The sequence below is a fragment of the Centrocercus urophasianus genome, unplaced genomic scaffold, assembly GCF_019232065.1.
Source record: "Centrocercus urophasianus isolate 14NV4802_14NV808 unplaced genomic scaffold, USGS_Curo_1.0 seq_10, whole genome shotgun sequence".
Lineage (NCBI taxonomy): Eukaryota > Metazoa > Chordata > Aves > Galliformes > Phasianidae > Centrocercus > Centrocercus urophasianus.
Window position 1 is genome coordinate 22,530,365 of NW_024884142.1, and position 26,167 is coordinate 22,556,531.

The window sequence follows — 26,167 nt, forward strand, 5'->3', positions numbered from 1 at the left end:
AGAAATTGAGGTAATAGGATGCATCTCAGCGATAAAACTTTGGATATTACTGGGCAGAGGGCATTCTTACTAACCAGGCAATGAAATTCTCTTCAAAGCTCAAATGTATCATTTTGTCTTGAGGATGCGCTGTATTGAAGTAGACTGGCTTTCCGTGCATCTTTGGTTGGATGGCAATGCCAAATATTTCATCTTTACAAAGCAAAAATGGGCAAATGAAAAAATGACCACTCAGGGTTTGAAGTATTTAGCAGTAAAAACGGAGTGTCCTCAGGTAGCCTGATGAAAAATGAGATATGGTTTTATGGTTTCTTCTGTATTACTCTCTAGAGAACTCTACTTTTGTCAACAGGTTCTAGGCTGGTTCAGCCCATGACTAATGGGTCATGACTAATAGGATGGAGGGACCCATGGACCCACACCCCAGGGGAAGGGGGAAAAGGGGAAATGGTAGGGAGATGGTAGGGAGATGGGCCTAAAAGCAGAACAGCTGCAACAAGCTAAGGGAGAAATCTAATTTGCTAAATATGATATCAGAATGCGAGATAACACAATATAATACAATATAATTGGAATTTAAGCTAATAAATCAAATAAAATGAGAGTGAGAGTGTCCAAAACTAAAGGCCTTACTCTAATGCTGAATGCGAGATGGCTAGAGTGCACACACAAAGACGAGCAGTAAAAGAAGGGAATGTCTTGTGACTTGTGAGCAGTTTTATCTTTCCCTCTAAATGGAAATGGAACAGTGAAGGCCTTCTGGGGTGTATAGTTCTTCCCTTCTGAGAACCAGGTAACCTGAACTAATGACAACCCACAGAATTGGAGCATTAATTTTTTAACTCCCCTTGCGTTACATGATGTTATGATGTGGAATACCAATAACCAAAAATCATAAAACCATGACAACATTCTTTGTGCAAAAATGTATAAAATAATGTAATATTATTTGTTGTGCCTAAGATGTAGCAGACATTAGAAAAAGCACTGCTGGCAATTTAGAGAGGTGATCTTTGCCTTCTATTCTGTTGAAGCCATACATGGAGTGCTTGGTCTAGTTCTGGATTCCCCAGTACAAGAAAAATGTGGTCATGCTGAAATGGGTACAGGGAAGAGCTGTGAAAATGGTTAAAGGGCTTGTCATAAAAGGAAAGGTTGAGAAAGTTAGGGCGTTTCAGCCTGAAGAATTGGAGGCTCAAGGGATCTTATTAATTTGAATGAATATCAGATGGGAAGGTGTAAATAAGATGGAGCCTTTTTTCATCGGTGTCCACTGACAGGAAAAAAGGCAATGGATGTATATTTAAACACCAGATGTTTTGTTTGAACATCAGAAAACATTTTTATACTGTGGGAGTGGTTGAACATTGAAGTAAATCACCCAGAGAGTTTGTGGGACCATCACCCTTGGAGATATGCGAAACCCAACTGGAAATAGTCCTCAGCAACTGTTCTAACTGAGTTTGCTTGAGCAGGGAGGTTAGACCAGATCATATAAAGAGTTCCCTTCCAAACTAAACAATTCTATGATTCTGATTTTCAGTAACTGAATTCTATTCACACTATTTCCTCTTTTTTTTTTTTTTTTTTTTTTTTTTTTTTTTCCAATTACTCCCCAAAAGCTTTCAGCTTTTCCCTTTAAGTTACGAGAAAATATATATGAATATATGAAGTCCCCTTACACTTTTTCTATTTATTTGGTATTCAGCATACAGCACTATTCATGTGCTTGACCCAACGTACAGCAATTAACAAAGTAATACAGAACAGACACACACGACTGTGTCAGTAATTAATAAGCAAAAAGGTAAGTAGGATAACTTACTTAACCTCCTGTAATATTCTCTTCAAAAAGTATCATGAAGACACTTGATTCTTACAGACTTAGATCACCAGTATTTTTTTAGTTGGCTTTAAGGCTGTGACTCAGAAACACCGGGGCTGCAGTGAATTAGTTCTTGCAGTTGCTTTGCTACATCTTTTAAATGGAGTGTGCAGGCCCAAAGCATCTGAAAGACTGTGGTCTGTCTATGGATACATGCAACACCATAATCTTTAAACCTAGTGTTACAGTTCCAGATATTTCATGTTTTAGTTCTGTGTGATGCACAACAGATGCTAAGGTGGTATCTCACCTTCCTGCTCCCTTTGGTTTTGAGTTAGCTGCCATACTTTTGCTTGTTGGAAATGAATGGATAAATTGCTTAACATCAGACTGTAACAGGAAGGCAGCCTTCCCTGCTGGTCACAGATGGCAGAAAGTGATTTTATTGATTTGCTAGTACACAGCTTGGTTGACTACATCTATAAGTAATAATGTGGCCAGACCCTGGAAGAAATCACCACATGACTTATTGGAGGGTCTGTTTCCTTAACTGAGTGTGACATTACGGTATTTACCAGTTCTTCGTTGTGCTTTACTAACACCACTTTAATCTCTCTGAGCCATCTGTTGGTCATTCAAGTTTGTTTCATTCATGTGCTGGAAGAGTTGAGACTTTCAGAGTTGATGGAAAAGGCTGAATTTACCCATTATAACTCAAAAGTTCTACTGGTCGCAGTAGTATTTATTTTTTTTTTTTTTTTTTTTTTTCTTTTTCTTTTTAATTATGTTGCTGAACTGTTTGGTGCAGAAAATCTCTTGGGAGGATACAAGCAGATGGTCACAGTAATTCTTCTCAAATTCCACGGGTCATGAAGGTTCATAGCTCTCAGATTTGTGTGAAAGATAGTAGTGTGGCTGGCTGAAAGCTGGTCTCTCTCCCTATTGCAAACCCAGCAAGTTTGGCAGCAAGAAGCATTAAGCACTGCTAGCACAGATTTTTTTTTCCTTTGGTTCATACCCATCTCTAGAAACCAGAGCTGTTTCCATGCTGTGACCTCGACAGAAACATGACTGAGAGCTCTTAATGTGCTAGAAGTAGTTCACATCTTATTTGAAAGTTCAGTTTTCTTCATATTTCAGCTTTGCATGTCCAACTATTCACAGATAGACTTGTGCTCAAACAAGGGGCTTTTCAGAGCTACAGGGATGGGTTTAGGGCCAGTGGATTACAGGCAATCAGTCCCTTCTAAGAGAAGGGCTGCTGAATTGGTTACCAGCTCCTCCAAACCAAGTTTCTCAAAGCTGGTAGATTAGAAACTGGTAGGGGAAGGTGTCTGAATCTAGAATAATACTTCGTTTATTGTGCCCTTCCTTTTCAATTGACCAACGCACCGTGGCATGTTTCATGGCCATTTTGGTGGGTTTCAGCTATGAAAAAATTGGCCAGAGTGATCTAGAGGAGAGTTGAGAGAGACAGGCAGGGAACCGCTGCCGCGGGTGCCACTTGCTGCAGGAAGTATAGAAAGTGCTCTCGTCTCGGATCCTAAGAAGGGATGGTGGATCGGTCATGGCGCTGCCTCGGGGTGACGAGTGTGCAGCTGGAGCTGAGGCAAGCATGGCTGATGTGCGAGAGAGCGGCGGCTCGGCGGCAGCTGGGTGGACCGCAGCCTCGGGCCGCCCCGCGGAAAGCCGGCGGCACAACTCCTCGGCGGCCGCCCCGTTTCCCTGGGTGCCTCCCGCTTTCGGTGAGACAGCCGTCCCGGTGGGGACCGGAGCGAGCTCCCGACCCCGCCTCGAGAGGCGGACACCTGCGGGGGCACGCGAGGAGAGAGGCAGTGCCGGGGCGGCGGGAAGAGCGAGGGGAGCGGGGGACGGCGGCGCCGGCGCTCCGGCTCTGGCACGGCCGCCTGGGAGGGAGGCAGCGGCGGCGCGCCTTGGACTCCGCCTAAGCGGCCCCGAGCTCTCCTCCCTCCTCGCCGCGCCGAGCTCTCAGGAGCGGAACATCGCATCGCATCGCATCGCATCGCGGCGGCGGCACCCGCCCCTCCTGGCCGGCCCGCGGCGCACACCGCCTCCCTGCCTCTCTCCGTCCGCACGCAGCCCCGCCGGCGGCCATCGGGAAGCCCCTGCACCGCGGCACCCCCGCCCCGCACGCCCACCGCCGGGAGGATGGGCTGCGGGCGACGGCGCGGCGGCCCCCGAGCTCCGTGAAGCCGCGGAGACAAAGGGAGCGAGCGGCGGCGCAGCCGGGCTGGGGTGGATGCGAGCAACCATGAAAGGCTGCGTCTCCGCCTCCTCCTCCGCTGCTGCCAGAGAGCTGCTGGCCGCCGCCGCTCGGAGGACTACACTGTGAGGGGGGGCGGAGGAGAGCCGGCGGGGCTCGCCTCGCCGAGGCAGAAGGTATAAGGGAGAGGCAGAGATAAAATGTCTTCTTCGGCGGGGCCCCGCGGCCCTCGGCCACCCACGGTGCCCCCCCCGATGCAGGAGCTGCCCGACCTGAGCCACCTGACAGAGGAAGAGAGGAACATTATCATGGCAGTGATGGACCGGCAGAAAGAGGAGGAAGAGAAGGAAGAGGCCATGCTCAAGTAAGCAGACGCCCGTCATTCATTCATTCGGTCGCTCATTCATGCGCCGCTCGCGGGCGGGCGGGAGCGGGCGCTGCCACGGCCGGAGCCGGCCGCTGCCCGGGGCAGCCCCGCGGGGCCCTGCCCGGCACGGAGCTGCCGGGCCGCGGCCTCGGCCCCTGACTTCCTCCTGCCCGCGCCCGGGCAGCCCCTCCCGAAGCGGCGCTGCCCATGGGGGAGCCTGGCGCGGCGGGACGGAGCGGGACGGCGGCCCTCCCCGCCCCCAGGGAGCGGGACAGCGGAGGGCGGGTGGAAAGCCCCACTCGGGGGCGAGGCGTGATCCCTTCGGGGTCCCCGCGACCCCGCCTCTTCCAGGAGGGGCCGCTGGGTGGGGTTGCCCGGCTCACCGGAGCGGCCGTGCTGCCCCCGACTGGCCTGGTCTCGGTCTCGGCCGTCTCCCTCCGCACGGCTCAGGGCTCCGGCCCCGGCGGCTGCCCCGCCCCGCGCCCCGGCCCCCCGCGGGGCAGCGGCTGCGAGCGGCTCGCTGTGGGAGCGGCTCGCGGTAGGGACGGCGAGGCGTTGGTAACTAGGAAATCTATGTAATTAGTCGCGCTGCTCATCGCGGAGGGAAGCGTGCCTGCGTGCTGGCGGGACGGAGCGGGCTCGGACTCTCCGGCCGCACAGAGGGGTGTCGGTAGGTGCCACGTTTGCACATGAGGTCCCTGGCACTTCTGAAGCTTCGCTCCCTCTCGCCCTTCACCCTTGCCAAGAAACACATGTGACCACATTTTCCAGCCTCCTCCGTCAAGAGGTGGCTTCAAACGTAACATTGCCCGCAGTGAGCCATGAGGATAAACAGGTTGAAGCTGTCGCCTGTGGAGGGAGGTGTCAGGTTGGATGGGGCCCTGGGAAGCCTGGTCTGGTATTGAATGTGGAGGTTGGTGGCCCTGCCTGCGGTGGGGGGGTTGGAGATCCACAATCCTTGAAGTCCCTTCCAACCCGGGCCATTCTGTGAGGCTGGGATCTGCTCCTCAGCTCCCCATCAGGCCTGCTCTCTTGCTAATGGCTGTGGCAGGTAGGTGAGGGCAGTGTACGCAAAGCCCCAGGTGACCCAGGCCCTGGGTGGCAGGAGGTGGGTCCCTGCCTTGCTGCCTGCCCAACACACTGCTGTGCTCAGTAGGGCCGCTCCCAAGGCGGCATCCGCTCTGGGTGCTTTCGGCAGCATCAGAAATACCCAGTGACACGGCACGGCTGCACCAGCTGATGGAGCTGCCTCATCTCCTCAGGCTCCTGACTTCTGCCCTCACATGCTGCATTCCGATTTTGCCTCTGCTCTTCCTCATGGGTCTCCTGCTCTAAGTTCTGCATGGGCTGCCGGAGCTGAGGGCAGCAGCATAAGCTGGGCCCAGCGCTGCGTCTCGCAGTGAGAATGTGAGGCTGGGAACGTGATGCTGGGGTCTCGGCTTGGGACAGCGGATGTGGGTTGCTGCTCCTTACCCTGCGGTGTGGCTCTCTCTGAGATGTGCTTTGTGGAGACACATTGTTTTCGTCAATGTGGTGAAATGTGAGCAATGGCTTCCTCTTTAGATTCTATTTATCAGAAGAAAATTAAATGGAGAAATAGTTCAAAGGCTTTAAGCTACATTTATCCTTCTCCCATTTCTTCCAGAACAGCTACTACCCTATAAATATTTAGCTTGTATTCCTTGAAGAAGATTACTGGTTCTGTGGTGCTGTAGAGCAATACTGTAAATCTTACAGTCGCTGCAAGAATGAACTTTTGTCAGTTGAGATGGTAATTTCTCAGCCTTGTTCTTGTTAACGTGGGGTAGAGGATAAATTTATTTATTTTTTTTTTCTAAGTTATGCTCTTCTTTCATACTGGTATTTCTGAATTCTGGACTAACACTTCCTTTCCTGTGAAATTATGGGAATTTTTAGTGGTTTCACTGAGCGAACTGGGATACATTAAATATGATTTTTAAAGAGGTAAAAAATTGCAGTTTGTGAATTCATCTTGAAATTACTTGACACTGTCTTCTCAGATTTGTGATATTCAAAGGTTTGTTTCTTACAACAGTTTTTGCAGTTCATAGCAATGACCATCCAGGCCTGAGAAATTGTGATTTTAAGTATACATTTATATTTCTTTAAAGGAAGAGTCGGAAATTAATTGAAAGTACATTGGGAAACTTGTAAACCTTAAAATTGGACAACTGGCTTACAAATTAGATCATGGCAAACAGCTGGATTACTGTTGGCAATTACATGGATCCATCGTGATCCATATGGCAATCATATGGATTACGATTTGACTATTACAGAGAACCAGTAGATTTTGAAATCATTTACCTTTTATTTATGCTGAGAACTTAATTCCTTTCTGGGACATGAGTTGTACACATCTTTCCAGAGAGTAACCTTCTTAGGCTGACTTTTGAGACAGTAACTTCCACAATTTTTTGGAGGCTTGTTATAAATACAAAGTGATTCTACTGGATGACACAGCTATGTTATAAAAGTCATACACTGTCACGTTCTCTTCCTATTATCTTCAGTAAAAGTTGTTCCAATTTTCCAAATGTCTCCAGCTGCCACTTTAAACCACCTGCAGGTACACGTTTCTTCCAGTAACACCCACCTACATATCTGGAATGTCCCTTGGAAGTTAAGGGACCTTAATACTGATCTGTATTGCTAACTAGGCTGCATTCAGCTCTCAGTGGAGCAGAAGTCTGTTACGTACTGCCTCAGGCATCACGAGGGCGAGAGAGGGGGCAGTGTTTCTTGTGTGTTATGGTTGTCCTGATAGGAAAACAAGTTTCTACAACACTTTCCAGCATTCCTTATAGCAGAAAATTGTAAGGAAAAATTACCGTTTACTTAAACTATTGTATTCCTCAGCTGATAGTCATAGCATTGCAGATCCAAGGAAATTTGAGCTGCTGCTTTGAGTAGATTCTGTGGTCTTCAAGAGAAGGGATTAGGGTCATCAGTGAAGAGACCATATCCTTCTCCTCCAGGTCTGTACCTCTCTGGCTTCCTGGGCCCATTTCTGATTCTGAGCTAAAAGCACTGTAAAATCCTGCTGCCAGTTCATGCTGACATCAGCATGCACTGCAGCATGCCAGCTTGGGAGCAGGGTGCTCCTGCAAGGAACAGGTCAATGTACGATGAAATGCTTTCTGTGCTTGCTCTGGGGGTGTGGCAGAAATGCATCTTTCAGTTCAAAACCTGCATGTCTTTTTCCATAAGCTTGCACTGTCAGTTTGTTGACCTACTGAGTTTCCTTCAATAGTCTAGGGCTGAAGAAATTCGTCAGGCCCTTAGGACAAAGGCAGGCAAGTTGTATGGTGCAATTTTTTTTTTTTTTCTTTTTCTTTTTTCCTCCTATGTGTTCCTGGTCAATGGCAGAGACCTTGTCATCCCTTCATCCTTACAACATCAGATTTCAAACCACAGTATGTAGGATTTGTGGAAGGGGAACATCCTGTAATCTTGATATGTTTAGTATCTTGGAGCAATGTGCTTGAGGAGTTAAGGTTTTTGTGAAAGTTCCCCCTTTTGCTTTCTTATGAACAACTTCACCTTACCAATGAAGAACACTTTACTAATATTAGCCAATTGCCTTGAAATTAGTGTTGCATCTAAAGGCATCAGCATTTTTGCGCCATGTCACTAGGTGCTCTTGAGAATACAGTTATGCTTCTGTGCAGTGCAGTGTAGTCCCGGCCTGGTATATAGCTCTGGAGACTCAGATCCACACAAACAGTTTGATGCTTACCTGGCACAATGTAGAAACTGAGGCACCTTGAGTGCACTTCACAGATCTTTCTGTAGTGGTGCAGCAGAGAAGTTGGTTGTCCCTGCATGTCCAGAGCTTATATACAGAATCACAGAATCACAGAATCACCCGGGTTGGAAGGGACCTCAAGGATCATGTAGTTCCAACCCCCCTGCCTAGCAGGGCCACCAAACACACACATTCAGATCAGGTTGCCCAGGACCCCGTCCAACCTGGCCTTAAACACATCCAAGGACGGGGCATCCACAACCTCCCTGGGCAAATATAGCTCCCAAGCATGTGCCTTAGCTGCAGGCATGTCTGCTGCCTGACTTAGGCCTAAGCCCATTAGGGAGTCACAAACTACACTGTCACATGCTCAAGTCCTCTGAAAGAGCTGATTATTATACAGTGCGTGTATAGTGCATATTGGTATTCGACCATTAACTCAAAATGATAATTTAGCAACACGTAGGTGATAGGTGGAGTAACTGCTTCTTTCTACTTTAAGTGCTAATAGCCTGATGGCTAGAAAGTGGTTGCCTAAACCAAGCACACTTCCCAGTCTGAAGAAGCTCTGTCCTACAGAAGTGCCATTCTGGTATTGCTCAATAGTTTGGCTCCTTGTATGGAGAAGAATGAGAAGTTTATGAGCTCGGGAGCCTAACTCAGTAGTGAGCCTGATAGAGCTCTCCTTGCAAGTGAAGCTCTCATGCTACATTCATCTGGTTACCCAGGGCTATTAAGCCTTTTTTTAGAAGAGTCAGAATAGTTGAAAGGACTGAGAGCTCTGGGAAGAGAAGGAGGTCCTTCTCCTTCCAGCTTCACAGTGATAACATCAGATTTTGGGGATGTCTGATCATTCTGGTCTCCAGCAATTCTGTCAATTGGAGCGTGATCTTTCAGACCCATGCTTCCACTGTTCCTGCACTGTTTGTGAAGGACAGTGGTAGAATGTGTCACAGCCTCCCCTGCAGACTCATTCACATAAAAAGCATTCTTTCCTGTTCTATGTGGGTAGGTAATACTGAAGCTGAAAGAGGTTTGAGTTGAGTGGTTAATGTTTCTAGCCTGAAGTACAGATGTAGAATGGTTGACTCTTTTGTGACTAACAAATTATGGGGATGCAAGAGAAGGAATTTTTTCAATGAGGATGAAGAAAGAAACAAACAGTCATTTACAAAAATGAAAAAAAAAAGAACCCCCCCCCCCCCCCAAAACAAACCAAAACCCAACCCAACAAACCAGACAATTTTTTTTAAGGAAAAATAGATTAAAAGTTTAAAGTGTACATTCAAACATTAGACAGCCTGAGACAACTGTATTATTTGTATGTACAAGGTACCTTGAAGATAAATAACGCTAGGGAGTATGCAGCAAATTTCAATCATAGACAAATCACAGAACTGCATATGCTCATATGGATGTACTTAAGCTTAAATTTGCTTATGTGCAATTGTGTGCTTTGTCTCACTGAGTTAGTTAAGTACTATGTGCAGAACATGAGAGCTGTGAACACATAACTGAGCTCCACTTCTGTTCAGCTGTGGGCTTTCAGAGCCCAAAAGAATCATACACTGCATGGATAGCCAGAGTACTTCTCTCCTTGTGGAAAAGTAGCTTATCCAAGGGGGAACAACTGTAACTCAGTGTTAGATGGATTTAATAAAAATAAATTAGAAAAAGCTTCCTAACTACCATGGCAGTAATTTTTTGGAGCAACTTTAAGTGGAGGCAAAAACTCTTGCTACACCTCTGATGGGATTTAAGAAGAAGGTGGAAGAGATCATTTTTCATTGTATTGGCAATAGTTGGAAACTTAACTCAGGGACTTAGACATTTTGTTGAACTTTTATAACTCTAGTTGAGTAGCTCTAGAAGAGAAGCTAACAGGCACTCAAAATGATCCTAGCTTTTGAGAGTTGTTTCAAGAATTGCTATGGGAGTGGCAGTTAACAATTAGGGAAAAGGTGATTTTAACACCCAATTTTGACCATCTAGTATGGTGCATAACCTTGATTTTAGTAGAATTCAGGGGTATTGGAGCTGCTCTATTCTTAGGGCTGCTAAATCCTGAAGTTAGTTGTCTTTGCTTAGAATCTGATGTGATGAGAGAGGTTTCAAGATAGGCTATATAATTTCCTGTGTGCAACCAGAAGCTTCCATGCTGAATTACCAGCTACATAACTGGAGTTTAATAGATTGGCCAGGAGGCATGTGCTCTTAACCAATTTCCTGGAGACAGTTTGTTTCCTTCTCCATTTCTAACATTTGGACTATACCTAATATTGGCAGAAAACACTGAATACTGCTTGAAGCACAGTGGCAACTGCTGCCACCTTCATTTTGTATTCTATTTACAGGTAAAATAGGGACCTAGGGCTCCATGAGCATCTTAGCCTGAATGGTGTAAACCTGCTGATGTTAATTCTACTTCCATAAGCATGAGAAAAAGAAGAAGTAACACCATTCTTCATCCTTTTTGTTGAAACTGGGACACTTGGCAGAAATGAAAGCAAGAGTCATAGGGCCATCATGAGGAAGACTATACTATCTTTAGGATATAGCTCGTAAGTCTATCTTTAATCCCACTGAGAAGACAAAAGAAGAATCAAGAGTTCTGGGAACTGCTTGTGCATTTGAAAGCAAGGAACGAGAGGATAAAATAGATAAACAGTATAGAAACTCCTTTGTTGTTGCTTATTCTTCCTGTGGTCCCGTGAATTTCACTTTTCCTTCTTTCATCAAAGGAGACCAAATTGCATTGAATGGGGGGCTGACAGGAGAATATTCATGGCTTTCAGGAAATTTCATAGGATTGGTAGCATTTTTTTAAGCAGGATGGTGAACTGAGTAGTACAAGGAGACTACTATATGCAGTCAAAATGTGTACATACAACTGCATATAGTCATGGTAATTACAGGACAATCATAGGCCATTCTTCCACGGGCCATCTCATGAGCGAGGCAGGAGAAGAAGACTGTCAGCAGACAAGAGCAAAGTTTTAGGGATTTCCTTAAATCCTTGGAGGAATAGGAGGTGAGAGGGGGTGAGAGGCAGCAATAAACACTCCCACCTTGTAAGAGTGGACTTCAGATCTGTACGTGCTGAAATTTGGAAAGGCCTGGGGTGCGAACTTTCATCCAGAGTTCTTTTGAAAAGTTCTTGACAGAACTTTTTCTGTGTGTGTGTGTGTCTTCCCACAAAGAACTCCACAAGAATCCCCCCATGCTTCGTGTCTGGCTTTGTCATGTAGAAAGCATGACATTGCACAAATACTTTCTGACACAGCTGTAATAAATCTAGATCTTAAAAGGAACTATATGGAAGATTGGTATGGTTTGGGGTTTGTTTTTTTTTTTTGGACAGTAGCAGTGTTTTCTGAGGGAGAACACCATTAAGAGGCTTTTGAAATTCTGAAATACAGAGAAACAACTAACAAAGATGTAGCATGAACCATTCATCAAGCAGTTACAAAGCATTTTAAGACTTGAAGTTAATACCTTAAGAAAAGGCTGTTTTAAAAATATTGGCTTAACATGTGCTGTAATTGTTTTCAGGCTTCTTGTTGGGATGCAGACTTTTCTTCAAGTGCAAACTTGATGAAATTGAAGTTTTACTTGTGGTTGCCAGCATTAGAGCCAGTTATAATTCCTATGTTGTTACCCTCTTCCTTACTTTTCCTACCAATGCACACTGCACTGGTTTTCTGCACCTGCTAGTTTTAATTTCTGCTCTGATTTGGCCTCTTTTTTTATCCAGGGAACTACAGCATTGGCATGGAGTTATGATTTTGGGAAAAAAAAAAAGAAAAACTTGAGTGCCTGCAGTTTCACTCTGGTATTTTCCACTGGTAATTAAACATGCTTCAAAATCGTATGTAATCAATTACAAACTCAGTGTGGTTTACTTATTTACTTTTTAACCCCAGATCCATATGTTGAATGTGTAAGGATGGAGATAGCTTATCAGATCCCTGCGTATGTCAAGAGATAAAATTGTTTTACCCTTTTCTTTAATGTCACAGATGTGGTAGAGTATTATACAGTGTTTGTGATGCTTAGTTTTGGAATCTAGGCAGAAAATGTTACTTAGAGTTGTTTCTAGTTTTCACAACAAACAACAGAAAAGAATACCACTATCAATTTGCTATCATAATTTTTTAGGTAAGGCAGTTTGCACAAGGCAGGGGATAGCAGTATAATTCTTTGCACTTACCACACAAGTAATCATCCTTAGAATTTGATTGCATATCAAAAAATTATGTCCAGAGAGAGTTTTAAACAAGAAAGCCATGTTGGAATATACTTTCTGGCAAGAAAAGCAGTTTTCAGAATAATGATACACACAAACACAATATGATTTATGTACTTGCCACATCAGAGACATGAGGAGACATGGCACAATAAATAGTGGTTTCCAGTCAATTCTAGATTGAACTAGAACATCTGTTTTAGAGCTTATTTCTGAGTTTGTTTGTTGTTAGTATTTTCAGTGTTAGGACTTTGTGCACTGTGCTTATGGTAAGATGGCAAAAAAACATTGTTAATCTTCTAAGACTGAGAAGTTTATGTGCATTTTTACACATGCTCTGTATTTTGGTCTTTAAAGACAAATTTGTAGTTAGAATTGTGATTTAAATGCCTTGTATCAAAATACAGATATTTACTGTAAGCACCTTAATTGAGAGTTACTTTTTTAGGCTTTGTTGTGTGAAATTTATTAGGACATTTCTTATGAGTGCAACATAGCCCCAGCCATGGTGTTTTGGTGTAGAGAAAGTCTACTCTTCTTGTACCAAGAAGTAGAGATCTCTTAGTGTTGAGAATTTCTACTGGAAGTCTTCAGATGCTTGAATGGTCTGAGCTGGAAGCATCTTTTCAAATGTTTCTCTTAGTTACCAATACTGCATGCTCTGAACTGATAAAATGAAGAAATTATGTACCTACAAGTAAGTCTCTCAACTTCTACTAGTAAAAGATATGACATCTTAAAAACCTAGTTCGGTCCACAAGGACAGCAAGCATTATAAATTTAATAGACAGTGTTCATAAAGATTAATTCCAGTGTCTTTGAGTATGCTCCGAAGGCTTCAAAACGGTGATCTTGAATTAGGGTCTTGGTCTTTGCTGGCAGTCAGACTTCCCACATCTCTCATGCGGAGGTTGGTGATGAGTGGTGGAGGTTGATGATGAGTAGTGTCCCTTGGGGACAGTCTTGGCACTGGTGCTTTTCAACATTCTTATCAATGATACAGACAGTGGGATCATGTGAGCCAACAGCAAGTTTGCTGATGACATCAACCTGTGTGGTGCAGTTGAGTTTCAGAGGAAGATCCAGATGGACCTAGGCAGGCTTGAGGAAAGTACCCATGAGAGCTATAATGAAGTCCTACAAGGCCAAGTGCACAGAGTTGCACTTAGGTTGAGGTAATCCCAGATGCAAGTACAGACTGGGAGAAGAGCTCCCTGAGAATAGCTCTGCTGAGATGGACTTGGGGGTCCTGAAGCTGGACGTGAGCCATCCGTGTGCTCTTGCAGCCCAGAAAGCCAATATCCTGGACTTCTTCAAAGGAGAGGCGGCCAGCAGAGAGAAGGAGATGATTGGCCCTCTCTACTCTGCCGTTGTGAGGCCTCATCTATAGTACTTTGTCCAGGCCTGAGGCCCTCAGCTCAAGAAAGACATACAGCTGTTGGAGTGGATGCAGAAGAGAGCCACAGGGATGATCAGAGTGCTGAAACACTTCTCCTTTGATGACAAATTGGAAGTGCTGGTTTTATTCAGCACGTAGTCGTGAAGGCTTCAGGGAAAAATCACTGTGGCCCCTCCAGTATTTCAGGGGAGTTTATAAGCAGGAGGGAAACTGACTAAAAGAGGGGAGATGAAATAAAAAATAAGATAATCAGGGTTGGTCTTTTTTTTCTTTTATATTCATTACTCTCTGGGTTTTAAATGATCTTTTCATGTGAAAATACACACTTTTGCACGTTAGCTATATTAACTTCAGAATCATTTTGGCATTTGACATCAGGCAGCTAAATTTTGTACTGATTGAATGAAATTGCAAAGATGTTGATGAAAACATAATGTGAAAGCTCGAGCTATGAAAGGACATGAACAACCTATGATCATTTCAGTTAATTTAGGTGATAAGTCTGCTTGGTGTTGTTATTTATAATAATGTTGACAATGCGAAAATGTTGACATTGCATGAAAAGCTTAAGCTGTATTGTTAAATGTTCTGCCAAATGGCTATGTGTTTTTAGCTATGTGTTTATGTGTTTTGTGGAACATAAAACAGCTGGCTGATGGAGTGCCTAGTGCATGAGGCGAGGCAGTTGAGAAGAAAGGACAGAATTTATGAGAACTCTAGATTATCCTATTTTAACTATATTGATTTTGACTCTGGATGCCACCTGCAAAGTATCAGGGTAATGGGTCTGCATCTTATGGATGAGAATTACAAGAGATTTTATATGTGTATGTGTGCTTGTGCCTAAGAATATGGAACCAAACCATACAGAAATACGTACAAGCTATTTTATAGGTTTTAGTTGCAATATTATGTTCCTTGATATATGGAGAGCATCTTGGTGAAATTTGATCAGGGGCTGAAAATGGGGAACAATTTTGCCTGCAGATGTATTGCGACAGGTTTGCGACACAGTCAAACAAGCTGCTGCCGTGGGCCAACAAACAGCTGCACTGATGTGGTCTTGTGCCTTCATTGAGTTTGATTAACTTCAGCGAGTCTCTTCCTCAAACAAGTGTCACTGAAAGCACATCTGCTCAGTGGAGTAAAACTTAAGTGCTGTTGAGTCTTTCAGATGGGAAGCTTCACTGTATGTCTTTTATTTTGCAGAACGAAGCACATATTTCTCAAATGCATTCAGTAACCATTTTATTATTCCATAAGCTTTATGTAAAAAGTAAAATTCAGAGAGGTGAAACCAAAGCATGACTATCAACAAAAAAAGCCAAAAACACTATACAAAAGTGTGTCTTTTTCTTTAAATTGCTTTTTGATTCTTTTTACCCCTAATTTCTTTCAGTCTTAATTGTGTATTTTGTTTTTCTTTGTTTTCTCTTTCAAATTGTTTTTCGATACAGTCAGATAAAGGAACTGCATTCATTCAGAGGTGGAGATTGCAGTTATATGAATTAGTTCTGATACTTTATATGTAAAAAGTATGTAAGTCTTTTGAGATGAAATGCAAAGTACATTTTTCTTACATTTAGAGCAAAATTGGATATTGATTTTTTTTTAATGTGAAATCCATTCTAAGAATATATCACTAGCATATTATGACTCTTCTGTGTTTTACATGATTTGATATTGATTATAGTTTTTAAATTTAAAAGCAAAATCTCTGTGTAATTTATTTTGCAAATTCTTGGTAAAACTGCATTATCTTAAAGCAAAGCATACCCCCTTTAAAAAGAGAGCATCCATCTTTTAAAAAGTGTCTCTCAAAGAATAGTATCATTCACTGTAAAATAACTTTAATTATGCATTGTTTGGTCTAGACTGACCAGTTCAGAGAATTTAGAAGTCTGGTCACTTGTAAATTCTCTTTTTCTGGTGGCAGTGTTTCAAGTTCTAATCTTGTTCCCCATCTGAGCAGATTTAAATGGTTCATGTGGAAAAAGAGCTGGTAAGTTCTGGTTACAAGCCAGGTGACACAGTGCTCTGTCTTTCATCTAACTACACTGTTCTGATTCTTCCTTTTTTGGTTTCTATCCCTTATGGGATCAAATATATACAAGCTGAGCCTTCCTTGAGGTAGAATTAGTGAAGATGAGGGAAGACTTGAGGAGAACAGCAACAATTGTAGTGTTTCCTATTATTGCAGAGGTTTGTTCTCTTATTTTTTATAGGGTTTGTAGTTCAGCAATGCTTTCAGCTCTGTCCTTGTAGAATTGATGGTCAAATGTTTTTTTTTTTTCTGTCTGTGTTTAACTGTTTGTTGTATTTCTTACAAATTGGGACCTTGTCAGAATGATGCATCATTTCTGTCAACTTGAGGTGGATTACTGCAACATATTGTACATGGAATTACCCTTGAAGACAATCCTGCTGATCTCATACTGTGCTTTTTTTCTTTTTCTCACTGTTTGCTACTGCATATATTTTGGGCTAGAGCAATGGTTTCTTTCCTATTTACTGGTAGATTAATGGAGGTCAACTGAGACCACAGAAGGCGTTCTTAAAGTAGAGAAAACAGGGAACTTCCATGTACAGTTTCAGTGGAGGGACTTCAAATTTGAGAATTTTTATGGATGTCAAATGGTGATGAACTTTCTGCAAGGGCAACTTTTGTTATATGAAAGTTGCAGAGGTGAGTAGGATCTAGTCTTCCTTGCATTTTATTTAAGAGTGTTAAATACCAGGTGTTAAATTTGAAGACAGGCCTTCGCATGTCTGGCATTCATAAATAAACCAAGGAAATCAATAAATAACTTCAGTAACTGCCAGCCTTTTGACTCCCTTGTCAGAGGCCAGGAACAGAATGAACAAGAAAATTAAAAGGGTTTTCCCTGACAGCAGAGGAAAAGTCGTGTTTCTTCTAGGTTAAAGCTGAGGCCACTGAGAGTATGGTTAAGCTCCTTTTTTTCTGTTACCACAGTTGATCTGAAGTTTTTTTGTTTGTTTGTTTTAATACTATGGAGTGGGACTGCGGGTATGTATACGGTAACTGTAGAAGAATGGTGACAGCAAGGAAGCTGTACTTGTGCTCTCTTGGACCTCACCAACAGGTCATGATGGAGAGAGGGCTGGATCAGACTGATGCACAGTACTGCCTGGTTTCCCTCCCTTGTGGCAACTGCAGACAGAAGGAACTGATGTACAGAGGCAGCCTCCTGTGGGGTTTTCTCTCCCGGAATGGAATGTCTGTGTCTGAACATGGGTATCTGCTACCACTTCAGAAGCCCAGTGGTACCTTCCTTGCTTTGACCTGGGCCCCACATGGTGTATAAGACTGCTTTCAACACTTACTGGGCTTTTGCATCCCATCTTTGATTCCCTGCTCTACTGAGGGCAAGGCCTTCCTAATCTGAGTGTATGTGCAGGAGGAGAGAGTTGGGAAGCTGGTTACTGTTTTAAATCATGGGGAATTCAGGAGCAGGCTGCGGTTTTGGTAGCTGGCTGGCTCTAGGTTTCCTCAGGCACATCATGGGTAGGTACTTCCTCATCTGGAGGCTGCCCTAGGGTTAGTAAAAGTGAGTTACGTTTGTATAATCCATATTTCATTTTTATCTTTTTAATTCTGAGTCACATCATAGCTAAGGTTTTCAGCGTCCTCGCTGGATTACTGAGAAAAAGATTGCAAAATAGTTGGTATTTTGCACTGGGTTGGCAAGGCTATTTGCTAGAAAAACTGTGGTTGCTTAGTTGCCACAGGAGAGGAAGAAAGAAGAGAGGAGAACATGGGAGTGCAGATTGTGGCCTTGTGAGGGACGGCAGGAATAGGAAAACTATGCAGCAACTGGGTGGGAAACCTTAAGAAAATACACTTCACTTAAGACTCAGAAGGTTGAACTCTGAGGGTATATAGGAAGGTCTGCAGGGATCAAACAGGAAGAATATATGATGGAAGAAAAATAGGAAGAGAAAGCTGGAATTAGCTAGGATGGAAGCCTGAAAGTGGGCAGTGAGTGATGCAGATGCCTATTTGACTAGTACAGAGCAAGTGTAAAAAAGCACTTCTGCACACTGAGAATTAGGTAATGAAAAGTGATGGATCCTCTGGTAACAGACCCGAGACCTGCATATTTATGCGTCCATTTCATTTTGGGCTTGAACAGTAGATAGTTAAGCAAACAGATCAGGAGAAGATGAACATTTATTGTCAGTGTAGAAATAAATGGCAAGTAGAAAATAAAAAGAATGAGAAATGCTCAGTGTGTGAGCCAGTCTCATGATTGTGAAGGGAGGAGCCTGAGTCATTTGGTTCAGAAGCTCAGGATTTGGCAGTGATGCTTTCCTGGCTCTCAGCTAGCTTGGATGGTGTAGTGAGGGCATCCTGAAACACAGGGGTGCTTGACTAAGAGTGGTGCAGGACCTCACTACGTTTGAATCTGATGTTCACAGAAACTCAACATTTTACAGTATTGCCTAACTGTTTTTGGCCTGCCTCTAAATTTCTGACTGGAATGTGGGTCTGTGTAAGAGATCTGGTCTGGTGTGACAAGGAGGAGGAGGGTAGTGAGGTCTCAAGTTGTAGCAGAGGACTTAGAAACTCAGCACAGACAAAGTTCCTAAATCTGACAGTAGTAAATCCAAATTGCTGTTTCCAAAGCAGTTTGCTGCGTTAACTCAGTCTTAGAATTTTGGGGCCTTTGTGATTTTGAACGTTTGAAATTTGCTTCAACTGTATTGTTTTACAAAGACGACTGTTTCTGGTTATGAAAGAGCCTCTGCTGTCATAGGAGGATTGTGGAAAGGCTCCGCACCAGGAGTTTACTTTCCTAATGGCGTAAACAGACAAAAGGGAGATGAGATATGAAGAACACGAGTAGGTCAGCTGTAAGACAGAACTAAATATTATGTTAGTTTCAAAGTTTATAGGCAGGGTGCCATGTGCCTGTGTCTGTCCAGCCTTGTCATCTCCAGCCTGACATATTGGAGGTTCAGTGCATGTTCAGATTAATCTGTGCAGGCACAGTGCCTGAGGGAATAGTGTGTTTGTGTGCTTCTGTTTTTAATTAAAGGTGGCATCTCTGCTTTTTGGGTGGGTAAAGAATGGAGTTAAGAGGGATCAGCTGAATGGAAAGAAAAAGGAGTAAAGGAAGTTGAAGTTTGAAGAGAGGGTGCACATACAGCTGGAAGATTAAGCAGGTGAGGAGAAAGAACAATGGGGACAAATAGATCTCTATGTGCAGCAGAGAGTTTAATCAAAACTGTAGAGAGTGTTCAGAGTATCTAAAGGTCCCAGCTTTGCTGAATCAGCAGCTGCTCTTGGCCAGAGAGTCTTTCTGGTACTTTTCTGCTATGCACTCCTCTATGTGTCTTTATGTAAAAGTAAGAATAACTGGCTCACACAAGCAACTGGATAGCCGCTTCGCAGTAGGTATAGGTGCCAATTTTAACCAGTAATGGCTGAGGCACAATGGGGATATGGAGACAAATAAAGAGGTCTCTGCAGAGGATCCTGAAGTAGAATCCATAAAGGAGCACACACAGCTGGGTTCTTTATTACCCTTTTTCTTAAAGTAGAAGAACCACTTTGGCTGTAGAACAAACCTTACATTCACAATGTCTGGAGACTCAGCAATGCTGTGGTTAACTCAGAACTAAACCCTGACTATCCTGGGCTGCTCTTGCTCTTTCTTTTCTGGATGTTGTAGAAAGTATAAGTTTTCCAAATCAGATAAGCAGTAGTGTCATCCTGTGTCTTGGAAGACATAAGAGAGATATGAAAGAGGCAAAAAAAAAAAGTATGGATGCTACATTTGGGAAGGATGACTATAGTAAGTGATTAAGCTTAGTTTAACTGATTTAGATGGCCATAAAGGTGGAAGGGTGCGGACTTCAGTATGGAACAGTATCTGTCCCTGTGTGATTGTTAAAGGATGAACAACAAAATCTCAAATGCAGTACATACAGTCATGTCTTCACAGTGATATAAGCAAATGTAATTGTTCGGATGCTGCTGGTGACCACAAGTGTAGATACAAAGAGGCAGCAGTCAAAAAAAAAAAAAAAAAAGAAGAAACAACACACTTAGGATGACATTCATTTGCCAGAGAAGAGGGGGAAAAAAAGTCACAGCTCATAGGTCCTGGTGGCCATCCATCACAAGAGCAAGGTCATGGATGCTGCTATTATTCAGGAAACATTTATTTTCAATTAAAATAAAGTACCTGAAAGGTACCAATCGTTCATACCGAGTTGTTCAATCACAACTTAGATGCAATATCCAGAGCATGTGCTGGAGTCAAGCAGTTCTGGAGGCTTCACTTCAAGTTGAGGTGGTGATTAATTTCCCAGGTCTTTGGTGATTTTGGCTAAACTTTGAGGGTAGAGGTTTTCCAGAAGTGCTAACTGTGGTGGAAGCTTACTAATTCAGCTGCTTGTTTGCTAGAAATTACAATCAGAGTATCTGATTTTTTTTTCAAAGTTGCACTGAGCTGCCATTATGCTCAGTCTAACTGTAGCCAGCAGTCTTGTGACAAGCGTCTGCAGTAATTATCAGTCATTGTCATCCAGGAAATTGTTCTGCCAGTGCTACTCTGAGATTTGTACTTCTTGATTTCACTTTAAGAAAGAATCAGAGTGAATGCTAAATTATTGGGCAGAGGCGTAGAATCATAAAATGCTTTGGGTTGGAAGGGACCTTTAAGATCATCTACTTCCAAACCCCTGCTGTAGGCGGGGACACGTCCCTCTAGACCAGGTTGCTCAAAGCCCCATCCAGCCTTGCCCTGAATGCTTCCAGGGAGGGGCATCCACAGCCTCTCTGGGCAACCTGTTCCAGTGTCTCACCACCCTCACAGTAAAGAATTTCTTCCTAGTATCTAGTCTAAATCTGCCATCTTCCAGTTTAAAACCATTTCCTTTTCCCTCGTCCTGTCACTACCTGCCCTTGTGAAAAGTCCCTCCCTAGCACTCCTGTAAACCCTTCAAGTACTGGAAGGCTGGCATGAGGTCCCCCTGAAGCCTTCTCCAGGCTGAAGAACCCCAAACTGTCTCAGCCTGTCCCCACAGGGGAGGTGTTCCAGCCCTATGATCATCTTTATGGCCCTTCTCTGGACCCACTCCAGCAACTCCGTGTCCTTGTGCTGGGGGCTCCAGAACTGGATGCAGTACTCCAGGTGGGGCCTCACAAGAGCAAATTAGAGGGGCACTCCCTCAACTTTCTGGTCATGCTTCTCTTGATATAACCCAGGATATGGTCTGTCTTCTTGGCTGCAAGTGCACATTGCTGGCTCAGGTTGAGTCACCAAATGTCCCAAATTCTTCTCCTCAGTGCTCTCAAGCTGTTCTCTGCCCAACCTGTGCCTGTGCTTGGGATTGTCCCAAACCAGACTTGAGATGCAATTAACCTTTGTGTTTTGCGTGCTCCTGCTTTGGAGAAGTTTGAATTTGCCTCTACCTCAGTTTTGCATTTACTAATTTGTGATAATGGTTGGTTTTCTCTTCCCTTCTGTTGTCCATCTGCTTTCTTCCTTACTTTTGGTTTTTTTTTTTTTTTTTTTTTTTTTTTATCTCACTGACACTCCTTCACTCCTTTCCTGTGTGTTTGGAGAATCTGAGAATCTCCAGACTTTATTTAATCTGTCTTTAGGGTTCTGTTATAGGGGTTGCTGCCTGCTGGGAAGCTGAACCTCATCCTTTGAAGGTGATCATTTGCCAGGGGTCAGATATGAGTCAAATGATTATGGCAAATCATAGAATCGCTCATGTTGGAAAAGACCTTAAAGATCATCAAGTCCAACCACAACCTAACCATACTACTCAAACTCTAACAACCCTCTGCTAAATCATGTCCCTGAGCACCACATACAGATGGTTTTTAAACACATCCTGAGATGGTGACTCAACCACCTCTCTAGGGACTCTATTCTAGTGCTTAACAACACTTTCAGCAAAGAAGCTTTTCCTGATATCCAACCTAAACTCACCCTGGTGCAATTTAAGCCCATTTCCTTTTGTCCTGTCACTGGTGAGAAGAGACCAACCCCGCTCTCGCTGTGAGCACCTTTCAGATATTGGAAGAGAGCAGTAAGGTCTCTCCTCTGCCTCCTTTTCCACAGACTAAACAGCCTTCAGTTCCTTCAGTCTCTCCTCACAGGGCATGTTCTCCAAGCCCTTCACAAGCCTTGTTGCCCTTCTTTAGACCTGCTCCAGCACCTCAGTGTCCTTTCTGTACTGAGGGGCTCAAAACTGAACACAGTAATTGAGGTGAGGCCTCACCAGTGCAGAGTTCAGGGGCAGGATGATTTCCCTAGTCCTGCTCACCACACCATTCCCGATTCAAGCCAGGATGCAAAAAAGGATATGAAAGTATTACATAGGATTCACAGTGCAAGGAATAAATATTTGATGATGTTAGTTTAACAGCGAGCTGAACACTTTGTGCTCACAAGAAGGGTTTGTGTTGTTGCTCTCAAACTTGGAAATTTGATGTAGTTAATTCAATTGGGTCATCTATCATCTATGTAAGCATAACTTTGTCATTTACTAAAACACAGTTGAGAATGCACCTGAATCACCTCACCTGCTTTTTACCATCCGAAATTTGCCATGCAGATAGCTGATGTATCCAAATGCTGACTAATGGAACAGCTCTTTGCCAGAACCACATCAGAGTGTTGCAGTCTCCAGGTTCTAATAGAGAAACACAGATCCCATTGTTTGGATTTGATGTGCGTGCTCCCTGCGTGTTGTGACTGCATAAAGATTTGAAACACTTAACGACCAGCATTTCTTCGTGTGTTGAAATTTCATGCTTTGGTGGTGTTTGATGACAGCAGACATTGTTTCCTGTATGAACAGGGAGCATGTTTAACAAAACTGTATTTGCATAAAAATGCATTCCGTGAGTAAATGAGAGTGAAAAGGATGTTCAAACATCACCTGGTCTCATTTCCTTAGAAATGAAGCTAGTATCAGAGCTGTTAACCCATAAAATGTCACAGCAGTATTTCCCCTTAGGCATTTTTTGCGATTGTTTGAAAAACTGTATGTTGCTTATTCCAATCTCCCTTCCAAAATTCTCTCCCTCAGCACCTGTTTTTCACATATTTTGGATGTCATTTGATTCTTAAGTGATTTTTTTTTAAACATTAAAGAAAATATTGAAGGGAATTTGCAAATCCTACTTGTCAGACTTTTATATAAATAAATGCAATCGATATAGAGAAGAAAGTTATTTTAATCTTTTTTTTTAGCCAATACAGGATCTGCATATAATGCTAAGAATAAATTGAGCTCCAACTTTTTAACAAAAGAGATTTTAAAAATCCTATTTACATCTTCTGTTAATTTTCTCTATTGTTTTAGTTCATTTAAAGACTGAAGCCGAGGCCACTTCTCCATGAGGCATTTAATATGAAAATCTTTCTTGTCTACTTGTAAAGAAAATCTAAAATAGTTCATCAAAGGGGCTGTCTGAATTTTTTTAATATTCTTTTTCTGAGGGCTCCATGTCTTAATGTAAAGTTGTATTTAAATCATATTCTTGTTATTGCAGAATATTGGAATGAGAAGTCTTGCTGCTTTCTAGACCTTATTTGGCCCTTAATTAGACAGTATAAACCTTGGTTTAGTGTCTATTAAGGAGCAAATAAAAGAATTTAGAAAGATAATTTTCATTCTTAGTGCAGGAGAGACAGTTTTCTGTGCCACAAAGTCCAGGATGCTACTGGAAAATCTAATGGGTGTTTTAGAGACCACAGATCCTAAGGAGCAATCAGCTTTCAGTCTTTTAAAAAGTGGCTCCTCCAAAATCTCCATGGCTCCTCAAGAACCAGGGGTTCTGCAAATACCAAGGGATTTTCGTCATTTGTTTTTCTCTTTAACCTCAAGGGGAAGGGCACACTACTGATGAACATGATACATGCAATTACACGTTGCTGAGCGTGTGTGTGTACACATTGATAGTATTTTGAAAACAGTGGCAGTTTGTGACAAACTAGTTTATACTAAAGAGAAAAAACTTGGGTTCCAGGTTTTGAAAGTAGCTCCATAACTATGCCAACTTTTAGAAGAGGTTATTCAGCAATGTGCAGAGAAATCAATGCCCAGAAGAACAAAACATGCGTTGAAGAGCTGTTCCTTAAGCTAAATATTTCAGCCATGAGAAAAACAGCAGTTTGTGAATTTGGAAGTATACCTTTATAGGACCTGGTGTCAGTGCCCTGATCATCCAGTCTTGATTTTTGCCACTCACACTTTCCTTTTCCCTCTGCCTTTACTCTGCAATGAACATGAAGTGTTGGGTGTGTTCTGATGGCTTGTTAGGTGCGGAGATCTAAATAGAAATGAGATAGCTGAAATGCTCGACAAAACTAGAATTTCAAATTTTACCTATTTATTTTAAAGCACGGTGTGGTGCCTTCTGATTGTAATTATTGATCTCCTGGTCTCCAATGGCATGTGGTGGTGTGTATTTGTGTAAGTTTTTACAGGGGCAAGTTTGTCTTTTTAAATGCATTCTGCAGTAGCTAATGTGGGGTTTCCTGCAGTGAGTAACATAGCATAGGTGGGTGGTTGGTGTATTGGAAATTTGTACTAGAAGCAGGAAAATTGGATTTTGTAATCTCCTACTCACTTGTTCCATTACTGTTTACGTACATTTAAGAGGCAGAGATGAGACTGGTTGATGCTGTGCTGAGGGGATGGAGAATGTTGTAAGAATGGGAACTGTTTGGGCCTTTTAGTAGCTCCTGTCTGGATTTTTTTTCTTATATTGGACTATTTTAAGTTGAAAAATGTAAGGAAATATTTGTTTTAATTGATTCTAGATGAACTGTGCTGAAAGTCCTTTATTATTTTCTTAATATTTTTAGTGTGCTTTTTTGTTCATAGATACTCTGTTTTCTGATTGATTCAGCATGAAATTTTCCTTTAGGCAGCATATAATATACACATAGGAGAATCATCATAGAATCACAGAATGGCCTGGGTTGAAAAGGACCACAATGGTCATCTAGTTTCAAACCCCTGCTGTGTGCAGGGTCACCAACCAGCAGACCAGGCTGCCCAGAGCCACATCCAGCCTGGCCTTGAATGCCTCCAGGGATGGGGCATCCACAGCCTCCTTGGGCAACCTGTTCCAGTGCATCACCACCCTCTGTGTGAAAAACTTTCTCCTAATATCTAGCCTGAACCTTCCCTATCTCAGTTTAAAACCATTCCCCCTTGTCCTGTCGCTATCCACCCTTCTAAACAGCCATTCTCCCTCCCGTTTATATGCTCCCTTCAAGTATTGGAAGGCCACAATGAAGTCTCCCCAGAGCCCTCTCTGGAAGGATGATCTGCTTTCTTCAAGAAGGCACAGTAAGGAGACTAGCTACTACAGACATGTTTGGGTGGAAGCCTACTTCAGTAATGTGTCTTGGTAACATGTATCTGTGGGAACAGAAGGATGAGAAAAACAGTCTTTACATATTGTTTAAATGTTCTGAAAAACATTTTTTTTTCCTATGTGTTTATATCAAATATAGCTAGGAACATGTATTCTTAATTGTTGCTGACACAGAAACATACAATGCAGCTCTTGCTCCAAATCAATCCTCTCTTCTGCCTGCCCATTTCCTCTCTGTGCTCTCATTCTTCCCCATTCACTCCTCTTCATTTCTGAGTCCTGGTCTCTTTGCTTCAGAGCTTAAGCACATGTGGCCTTCCTTTGCTTCCTGACAATTTCTGCTTGTATTTTTATTATCCCAGCTCCCTTGAGGATCTTATTTGTGAGATGTCTTGCCTTCCTCATATCCAACCTTTGACCTAAACCAGCAGCCATCCATTTTGTACATCTCAGTAGCATTCATCATTCTCTTTTAACTGTATGCAAATAGAACAGCCATGTCTTTGTATTCATTAAAATATCCCCTTTCCAAAGATGCTAAAAAGTGTTGTGTTTTGATGAGGTTAGCAAAACAAAGCCCACGTGGAACTTGTAAGCCAACCTTTAATGAAATAAGAATCAAAAAAGGTCAGAAATAGTTTTGAATGGTTATGTCGGGGTAACGTGAGTTTTGTTTAGATCAGGTACTTACGTTTGTTCAACCTGTGTTCAGAATGCAAACTGCTTGCTTTTTCTGGAAAGCATAACTTAAAGTAACTGGTAGCTGGTAGCAGACCCACACGCTTTTTCACTACTAGAGGACTGATAGTTAAGATCCGAAGGCTGCTATTCCTCTCAGTTGCTTTATATTCCTTGTCACAAAGGTGCTTATGGTAGGAGAGATTGGGCATAGCTCAATATTTCTATTCTGTACAGTAGACTGAGCTTTTTTATGTCTTTGAAGTTGCACTGTTCTTG

General features: G+C 42.9%; 1 protein-coding gene across 1 annotated transcript in view; it reads left to right on the forward strand.

Annotated features, from left to right (window-relative positions):
• Nucleotides 1–4,249: 4,249 nt before the first annotated feature.
• LOC122163401 (regulating synaptic membrane exocytosis protein 1-like) overlaps nt 4,250–26,167 on the forward strand; it is a 107,656-nt gene continuing 85,738 nt past the window's right edge. Inside the window, exon 1 of the mRNA XM_042824607.1 lies at nt 4,250–4,413. Coding sequence (XP_042680541.1) covers nt 4,250–4,413 — 164 coding nt within the window. The remainder of the gene's footprint in view (nt 4,414–26,167) is intronic.